The sequence below is a fragment of the Rhipicephalus microplus genome, chromosome X (genome assembly GCF_043290135.1).
Source record: "Rhipicephalus microplus isolate Deutch F79 chromosome X, USDA_Rmic, whole genome shotgun sequence".
Lineage (NCBI taxonomy): Eukaryota > Metazoa > Arthropoda > Arachnida > Ixodida > Ixodidae > Rhipicephalus > Rhipicephalus microplus.
This window is the reverse complement of record NC_134710.1, coordinates 160,787,167-160,797,373: the sequence shown is the minus strand read 5'-3', so window position 1 is coordinate 160,797,373 and position 10,207 is coordinate 160,787,167. Positions and strand designations below refer to the sequence as shown.

Genomic DNA, 10,207 nt, shown 5'->3' with positions numbered 1-10,207 from the left:
GTAAAGTAGAGTGGGCCGAAAATATGATGGCAAATGATAAAAATCCTACAGCACCTACCTTAAAGGTGCACTGAAGGATTCTGTATTGTGGTGCTCAGTCATCTGCTATGCTGCTACATCAGTCCTCACTACAAATAGCACCAGGAGACAACTGTGTGAGCTACAGGAAGAGCCAACATATTGAGGTGTCCTACTTCTATAGGCCAGCTTGTGTATCATGACATTGTGGCACAGTGAACTCCTGGAAAGCAAGACTGAAATTGGCCATGATAAAGCTACTCTATTAAATCACCAAAAACACTGAGAGTGTTGTCAGTAAGGGTTTCATGGTTTTCAACCTTCACTTTAAATTATTGTGTTGGCACTCCTTGTACCTCTTTAGTACATACGACACCCCAAAAAAAAATTAGCCACATCAAAATACACCATCGCCCAAAACAATTCTAACACAACTGTTTCAGAGCAGTTTTCATCCCCATGCTAGACCCAGAGGAACCATACAACTCTACGTGTACCACAGTATGAAAAAAAAAAGAACAAAAGGCTACTACAGTTTCCAGATTATAATAACAGATACAAAGTTGACTATCATCTTTTCACGTCACCAGTCTGTATTTCAAATTATAGGTTAGCTAAAACATTGCATGCGTCAGCAGAACACATTGGCATCATTATTTTTTATAGAAAAAATGTTGAAGATGAAAAAACGGTAAGCAGTGCAAAATCAGTTATCGACACAGCTGTCCATGCATCACAAGTGGTGCCACATATCCCCCATTCAGCTGATTTTCTGGCGAACAAGCCCTTGCACTGGGTGCTTAGCTTCGGTCTCCACATTTGCTTGGTGCATCATCAGCAGGCCAAAAAGAATCATCCCAGTTCCGAGCCACCAGAGAAGTGTGAGCTGCTCACCAAACAACGTCTGGCCGAAAACAGCCTGCAACAAATTTCTCAATAATTTTTTGGTGCCATGAGCAGTTATTTTTTTAGTGCCAAGAAATCAGCCACAGATGCAAAGGTATTCAGCAACATAAAAAAAAATCACATAAACCATCTTTTCAGTGGTACAAGAGCACATGATTTCAATATAGCATTACAATTTTTAAAATAAGCAAAACAGTCATCACATGCTGAAATACAAAAATATGCATACTATCAAGGAAAAATAGTTACTTCAGTAAGCACGTACCAACTAGCCCAACAAAAAGTTTTATTGAGTCATTACACACTTTTCATTTAGTTACAGCACCTGGCTCCAAGAAAGTGAAGATATCCATCAGAGAGTGTGCTGGCAAGGAGGGAATACAATTTTCATTCCAAGCTTTAGTGATGCCAAAAAAAGCACATATACTCCAAACCTGCTTAGTTTCCCTTCAAGGATAATAGTACTTGCTCATACAATGCTTAAAAGTGCACTAACATAAAATTTTAAGCTCTAGATGTGTCCTTCATTTGGTAGCTCGGTATGCGTACTAGGTATTTTTGACCAAGTTTGATTGGTGTCCCTCGCCTGAAAGTTATTTTATTTTCAGGGCAAGGAGCATACAAAAGCTCAAAGATACTTTGAGCACCCTGCAACAATGACACTACTGTGACATGTTCAGTGCGGCACATACCATCCTGAATGACAATGTGCTCGTAGCAATGACGTTGACGATCCCAGTATTGTTATTGTGACGCTGACTGGCACTGACACTTGGAAATGCACCCAAAAGTGAACAATGTAGGGCCTGTTGGTACTGCATAATGAAAGAAAAAAATCTGTGCTTAAGCAACAAAGACAAGAAATAACGACAGATGTGCTACTGGTAGAACGCGGTCTGTTGTTCTTTCTTGTCCTCGTCTCTTAAGCCCTGGTTTTTTTCTATTGAAATGTTCTAACTCCTCATGTCTGCTTTTTGTCTGACCACTTTGAATGATTTCACGATATTACAAGACAAAAACCACCATGAAAGACAGGCAAAACAAATGAGGATGATTAGATCTGTGCTCATCAGTCAGCATGCCGGGGAACCATTGTGATCGGCAGTCATGTTGTTGGAAGTGCAGAAAAAGTGTAATAAATGTCTCATTTTATAACACATACAGTACACGTGAACACGACCACAAGCTATCAAAGTGGAGTAGCATATAGATTAATATCATTGCTAAAAAGTTACACACATATATCGTTAATAGCAAGTTTTAGTTCGTCCATAGACTTCTATGTAATACCCATAGGTCGACAAAACTTTTAGAGCTAACTCATACTCAATCATGAAATATATTTCGCTCCTTGGAATCACTCAAACTCAGACTCACCAAATTTTTCCTGAGTGGAACTCACTTGGACTCACACTCACGATAATTTTCTTCCACCGGACTCACTCGGACTCAGACTCAAAATATTACTGAGGCGAACTCACTCAGTTTCAGACTCTTGGCTCGATCAGGAGTAAGTCTGAGTGAGTCGACTCATGAGTGAGTTCGCCAACCTATGGCAATACCTGGTTACTGCAGCCATAAGTATAAGAGGCCGTATACATGGGGCCAAAAGAACCTGGCAAGCACAGAATTGTTATGATACACATAATGTATTCTATTTCTCCACTGGTGTGCATTCGCTATACCGATATTCCATGGACTTGTTTGAGTGTGCCGAAATGTTGTACACGACCAAACTTCCCAATAAATCTAAGTGAGACAAACAAGCGAGCATGGACTAAGTCTGCATCCTCGGGCACTTCCCTGTAGCTGCTTGGAATGGCATCGATTTTCAAATCAATGTTTTGCAAAGAGCTGATCATGGCAAGAATGATACACGACGTCGTGAATCACGATGATTCAAAGTTCCATACTGTCGTATTCAACACAACTGAACACTTTTGATGGTGATGATGGCAATGCTGGTGACAACACATGCCTGAATGTGCGCGCCTAGAAGATGAAACGTTAGCGGAGCGTCTGAGCCCCACATCAATTCTTTCTGTGGAGAAGCAGTCTGCTGGGGCGCGATCTGTAGGTGACCGCAAAGAAGCACTGCCAGCTTAGCATACGGCAGCCTTGCCGGCCGTTTTGAATGGTGCAAAATAACAGTGATATAAATCAATGAAACACATAGTTATTCATCCCTCAGTTGCATTTTGGGTCGCGAATCACTACTAGGGGGTCGATAACTACTTGTGGATGCAAAAATTTTGACATGCATAAGTTTGATGTCAGTGCTCCTTTAAATGCACTTATACTGATAGACAAAATATCCTCAAGTTCAACAAACTAAGACATATCGACAATGTTGATGATGCCACTTTTTGTTACCGCACTGTCAACTGCATGGTATTAAAATATTGACAGCTATCATGACAGCCCTTTGTTTCAAAATTTCGTCAACAAGTGAAGTACACAAGACAAGGCTAGAATACACTATTATATTATGATATATACTAGTTGTCATGGCAATGCTGAGGTAAGGGCTACAACATTACCCTCTTAGTAGGCTTTTCTTAATGAGCATTTATGTCCTCTCCACCCAGAACTTGCCTATGAGATCATTCCAAGGATAAATTATGCATTTTTTTGGTGGCACGAGACCTTTCAGAATAACCAGGCAGCATAAGAGATTGCAAAGCAATAAATACTATGGATAATATGACATAAATAATATGAATAAAAAGAAGACCTCAAGCTTTTTTTTTAGTGCATAGGATAACATAGCTTCCGTTGCTCTGTATAGCCTAATCATGGTGTCAGTCGATAAAGCCCTTATCCACAGTTACAAATCAAATAATGAATTATCGACATCACTGTGCAAGAATTCTAAAATGTTCAATTAAACTCTTTGCCGGGTATGCTTTCAGCAGCAAAAATAAAGGAAACCTATTGAGCAAACTTTGCAAATGCAAGCGTTCTATTAAGTATATAATTTGCTACATTTGGCAAGATTCCTCAACTTTCTGTTTCTTAAGCAAGTTGAAAATTGGCAATACTGCTTGTCACATACAGGGTAAGGTGAACATCTGTGCAATATGTTACGAGAAGGAGAGGCTCGGAAGAGTAGACTCAGATATATCTGTACAGTTGGTTAAGCAAACAGCACCAGCGATACAGATTAGCTCACATCTCAATGTCACCGGCAGCGTAGGCACCGTGCCGGAGCATTTAAGGTCATTATCAAATGCCCTCTTATAAGGCTTGAGCTGCGATATGTGAACAACATCATTGGACCGTACAGCAGATGATGATGGGCAGATGGGGCTGATCTCACAAGTGACGGGGATTACTTGACACAATACACGGTAAGGTCCAGTGTAACAAGAAAAACGTTTTTCTGATAGGCCCACCCGACAATGAGGAGACCAGAGTAACTTGTACAAGGGTACAGGGAGTCAAATGTACGTCTTGATGTTCCAAATTGTACCGACGATGTTGATTTGTCTGCGACGCCGTCAGCCAAGTGAGCTCACGAGCATGATCGGCTCACGCGATCGCGTCACAGGCATACTCGCTTGTGGGCGAGGTATGAGCTGAGATAACTGTGTCAAGTGATAGGCTCTCTTCCGTACAATAGGTAGAATTGTGAGAGCCCACTGTGTCATGACATGGTGAATTGTAAGCGAAAGTAGCATAGGGTAAGGCAAGGTCCCAGTTTCGATGGTCGGGCGAGACGTACATAGCGAGCAAATTCGAGAGGGTACGGTTAAAACGTTCCGTGGGGCCACTGGTATGAGGGGGGAACTCAATGGCCGGTGTGTGTTGCGCGGAACAAAAACGCAGGATGTCGGCGATGACTTGTGATGAAAATGTATGGCCACGGTCGGTGAGGAGTTGTCTCAGGGTGTTGTGAATCAATATAACATCCCGTAAGCGATGTCCGTTGCCCAACTTGCTGGTAGAGCTCGCGTAATAACGTAGCGTGTAGCATAATCTGTAGTCGCAGCTATCCATTTGTTTCCCAAGGTTGATGAGGGGAAAAGGACCAAGCAGTTCTAATCCAACATGGTAAAATGGTTCCGCAGGTATGTCGATTGGTTGAAGATGGCCAGTGGGTAGTATCAACAGTGTTTTACAACGTTGACACAACTCACATGTGGCGACGTATCAGCGTACCAAGCGATGTTGTGATCGGCCCACGTGCCTTGGCCCTGCTTGAATGCCTGGAAGGATATTGATTTTGCCGCACTTTCGGAGGTATCCACAAAGCAACAGCACAGAGGATTCGTTAGATTGTCGGCTCACCTCAAGCCCTTTGGGCTCGCACGGCCATCGAATTACCTGGAAAGGGCTGTTCTGCTGTCTAGGCTGCCTAGAAAGACCAGTCTTCTGTGCGCTATTGGAGTCATCGCAATGCACCTGACAATGAACCACGTGCCGGAGAAACCGGAGTGCCTTTCGAGTATTCTTTCCTGCGCACCGCGGACTGCCCGGTGTCAAGGCCTCCTCGATGAGTCATCCTTGAACCTTGCCAAACCGGAGGGATCAACTCTGCGCGTGAATTCAAGGTCAATGCACCGTGCCAGCCCCGTGCTTTTTGTTTGTACTGCTCCCTCCCTGTTAGACGATCGGTGCATGCCCTTCCCCCTTTCCTAAGAGGGGTTGTGACTGGCTCTTCGAGAGCCCAGTAAAAGACGGCGATTCTCGAGCGCAGTGAAAGCTGACAATCCTATTGGAGAATCCTGGACTCCATTGTCTTCCTTCGCAGAAAATCTTGGGAAGACTAAGGGTATAAAATGCGAGCGCAGAGACACTCAGGTGTGCTTTTCCCTTCTGTCATGTATCCTACTACCTAACGATGTAAATACTGTAAATAAACGTTTCAGTTTTCAGCTTCGTCTCCTCGGTTAGTCTTCGCCCTGACCCTTGCATGACTCTGAGTCCTGACGAAGTTCCCCAGTCGCAGCAGCGAGCAAGACCTTGCCAGAATGAACAGCACCATACGCGCTCGTACATGCAAGACACACCAAGGTGTCCAGCTGTAGGCACATCATGAAGTTCAGAGAGGACACAGCACCACAAATGCTTAGGCACAATAAGAAGGTCAGGCCTATCAGGTCGGAAATTGCAGTGTTATAAGACACCCTTTTGAAGGACAAAGTGATGGACAGAGGCGTCATTTAGGGAAGATGCCGTACGGCTGATGATGTCAAGCAGAAGTGGATCCCATTTCTGTTCTTCCCCAATGCAAAGAAAGTCAGACAGCTACAAGACGGAGTGCTCCATGGACGCATCGGTGTCATCTGGATCGTCAACAGCGTACTGGGAGAGGCAATCGACATCATGATGCAAGCGGCCAGATTTGTAGATGACCGAATAAGAAAACTTCAGCAGGCTCAAAGCCCAGTGACCAAGGCGCCGTGAGGGATCCTTCTGAGAGTTTGGCCAGCAGAATGCGTGGCTGTCGGTAACTAACGAAAATGGGCATTCATATAGGTAAGGCTAGAATTTTGCCACCGCCCAAACGAGAGCCAAGCACTCACGCTCTGTAATGATATAACTACATTCAGAGGCAAATAAGAAGCGGCTGGCGTATGCAATAACGTAATCATGGCCATGTTATTGTTGAGCAAGCCCTTACACCTGTATGGATTTCCGTAGAGACAGCAGCGTTGAAGTGTGCCAAAATCGGAGGAGTAGTGATAAGCGTGATGAGAGTCGAGAAGGCGGAAGCCTCTTCTGAGTCCCATGAAAACGGGAGGTCTTGCTTGAGCTGCATAAGAGGCCTCGCGATGCACGCAAAGTTTTTCACGAAGCGTCAGAAGTAGAAAAAGAGTCCGATAAAGCTGTGTACATCCTTTGCAGATCGTAGGACTGGAAAGTTTTTGATTGCACTCATTTTTGCCGGGTGTGCTTGTACACCGCTCAAGTCTACTATATTGCCAAGTAGTGTGATCTGGTGATTGCCAAAGTGACATTTGGACGAGTTGAACTACAGGTCAGCGCAACAGAAGATGCCTAAGATGGCTGAGAGATGCTCTATATGAGTTTGAAATGTTGGTGAAAAGCAACAACGTCATCCAAGTAGTACAAACAGGGGGACCATTTAAAGCCTCTGAGCAGGAAGTCCATCATTCGTTCAAAGGTGGCAGGAGCATTACAAAGGCCAAAGAGCATGATTTTGAACCGATATAGGCCATCGGGGGTGATGAATGCCACCTTTTCATGGTCCATTTCATCTACCTCAATCAGCCAATAGCTGGAACGAAGGTCTATGGGGAAAATATAGCGCGACCCATAGAGGCAGTCAAGAGCGCCATCTATTGGTGGCAGAAGATACATGGCTTTTTTTTGGTAATTTTGTTTAGGTGTTGATAATTGAAACTGAAACACGATGTGCCATCTTTCTTGTGAACTAGCATGACAGGGGATGCCCAAGGACTGTAGGGAGGCTCAATAATGTGCTTGGCAAGCATTTTGTTGACCTCATTTTCGATAATGTGACGCTTGGTTGCCGCACCGATATGAACGCCTATGAATAGGAGGCTTATTACCAGTGTTAACGCGGTGGGTCACACCAGTAGCTTTGCCCAATGAATGGCCGCTGATGTCGAAAACATCGATGTAGGACCGCAGAACCAGGCAGAGCTTGCAGTCTGCTGTGACATTAAGGTAGAATAAATCATGACCTAATAGCGCTGTCGGAACAAGTGTCGGATTGATGATTGGCATAGGGGCCGAAAGGAGCGGCCATCGTGAAAACATCCAGCGCGTTGTCTTCCAAGGTGCAGATCAATGCCAAAAAGATCCCTTGCGGCAGCACTTGAGGTCTTAAACTGACATTGACAACTGGAAGGCACGTGGAGCTCCCTTCAACAGACAGAATGGTGTGCGGTAATGTAATGCCACGGCTCATGAGGACATCAGTGATACGTGTCAAAACATAGTCGCCGCCGGCTTTGGAATTCGCAAGCGTCTGCTTCGGAGTTCTGTGGCGAGGAAGGGGATCACACGCTCGACCAAACATTTTCCGAGAAGAAGAGACACAAAAATATCTGTACAGCTGGTTAAGCATGCAGCGCCAATGATACAGAGCAGCTCGCACCAGTGCATCTGCTTTGTCGTCTTCATCTCAGTGTCACCGATGCGTAGCAATATGAAGAATGTGAATAATGTGCTGGTGGTTGTTCAGCTTATAGGGTTTGATGTTCTAAATTGTATGAAGCTCTGGGTGATACCATAGTGGCTGGGCTCTGGATAACTTTGACCACCTTGCATTCTTTAAAGTGCACTGACATTGTACAATGTGTCGACCTTTAGCACTTCAACTTCTATCAAAGTGCGACCACCGCAGCCTGAAACAAACCCACATCTTCTGAGTCAGCAAGCGAGTGCCATAACCACTAGGCCACTGCAACAGGTGCATGGATTGCGAGCCAAAATAAGGTAAGGGTAAAGAGCAAAAGCAGCAATGATGGTGTCTAGTAGCTGTAGTAGCTGCTCCTATGACCACCATAAGGTATACTTTTACAATCAATATATTTGACGAGCAAACAGCACACCGAAACTCCTATGCACTCAACCACTTCCAAGCAAGAATCTTCAAGTCAAATTGGCTACATATTAGATCAATATACGTAGGTATAACAACTCACCACTCCACAGCAGCATTATTGCCTCCACTAATTGTATGCATTTTCTATGTTTGCATGACATGCAAGTTTTACAGAGAAAGCTGTTATGAGATCAGAACACAGGTCACGCACGGCGCCGTAGTTGTCGCTGCTGCCGCATGTGTCCATAACCAGTATCAAAAGAAAAAAAACTCGGTAAATAAAAAACACGAATGATACAATGGGATTCGAACCCTAATTCGCTGCGTGCTAGGCCAGTATTCTACCACTGAGCCACGCCCACACTATTCTTACACCGTGGCCACGCCTGTGCTCAGAACTCATTTTAAAACTGACCTTAGACAGGCTTGATGTCTGTAAAGGAATTGTGTTAATATGAGTAATAAAGCATTCTACAGCATCAAAGGATCAGCCAGTCATACCACAACCCAAATTGTGTAATGAGTGGGTCGTCCAATGCTCCGACCCAATAGAAATCTCGTTGTTGATCACCTATTAGCTTTAGCTCATACCTACTTCAGGCATAATTCTTCATCGCCGTCAGCCACTGCATAAAAAAATGCACAAAAATTCCGAACAAGTGTGTAGCAGATACCACACTTCTCCTAAGAATGACGAAGGATAGCATAGTGAATGCTGGCCAACCACAATTATTTATGGCGTATTGGGTACCCAGCAGAATGCTTGTAGCAGTTACCCGAAGAGTGTTTAGAAAAGGCTCTGAAAAGCCACTCTTCAGGTTTTCGCTGGGACTGTGCTGCGCGTTCCGCGCAGACCTAGTGCTTTTTTGTTTGTTTTTTATTCACCAAACGGCTGCACGCAAAATTTGCCTGGTGGCCTATATTTCTCGCTTAATGTTTCTCAATCAAAAAAAAAAAAAAAAAACGTGTTGCACTGTATATCGCGGTTATAGCCGATATGAATGTATCGTGAGGCTGGCGTATCTCATACAAGGACCGGAACACCTACCTGCCCAGGTACGTATTACATAAAGAACGAAACTTACGGTGAAGAAAAAGTTCGACGCCGTGTTGGTCACTGCAGCCTCCAAGGTGGTTGTGCAAAGTCGCAATGCCTTTGTAAATACTGTCCACATGACAGCATTGCAGGCGATCATTAGGAAGAAAAATACAACTCGTATCACCGTGATAAGCTGCAAAGCAGAATATAAAAAGTATGTTTAGGTGCGTTCACTTTATTGCTCACGGAAGAAACAAATCTCACATTTTCGCAGATGTAGTGAGCTGACGGACCAGACAACCAATGCGAGAAGACAACTTGACAAACGCTTGAAGTTTCTCCACCAGCCATTGAAAACTTCCCGCATAGGGAAGCGAGCGCCGCGAGGAAACCAGAGAGAAGCGAGAGTGTCATTCCCTTCATTTTTCGCGACTAAGCTCAGACGCTACGCCCAAGAACAAAATGGCCAGCATGTTCATCGCATGCCAAACTGTCAGTAGTTTCTCCGGCTTTGCAAATTATAACACAGTCAACAGGAAACAAACAAACCATCGCTAGAGTGTACTAGAAGTTCTAGAGTTCGACCAGTTCTACACTCGGAACCATCGCTAAGGTGACTAGAATACCATCCACGGAGGAAGTTTCCTTTCTCCGTGATACCATCGCACAAATCAACAATTTTGACTCGTCTACAATTGGCTTGA

General features: G+C 44.3%; 1 protein-coding gene across 2 annotated transcripts; it reads right to left on the bottom strand.

The window, feature by feature from the left end:
* Positions 1–548: 548 nt before the first annotated feature.
* LOC119177092 (uncharacterized) lies at positions 549–10,161 on the bottom strand. Of its 2 annotated transcripts, XM_037428476.2 has the most exons (4): positions 9,768–10,139; positions 9,550–9,696; positions 1,617–1,708; positions 801–937 (listed from the first exon to the last, which is right to left on the bottom strand). In XM_037428476.2, the coding sequence occupies exons 1-4, from the start codon at positions 9,924–9,926 to the stop codon at positions 871–873; spliced, it is 465 nt and encodes a 154-aa protein (XP_037284373.1). In that variant the 5' UTR covers positions 9,927–10,139; the 3' UTR covers positions 801–870. The 2 variants fall into 2 exon arrangements, with proteins under 2 accessions (XP_037284374.1, XP_037284373.1); XM_037428477.2 differs by lacking the exon at positions 1,617–1,708 and having other exon boundaries at positions 549–937; positions 9,768–10,161.
* Between the last annotated feature and the right edge of the window lie 46 nt (positions 10,162–10,207).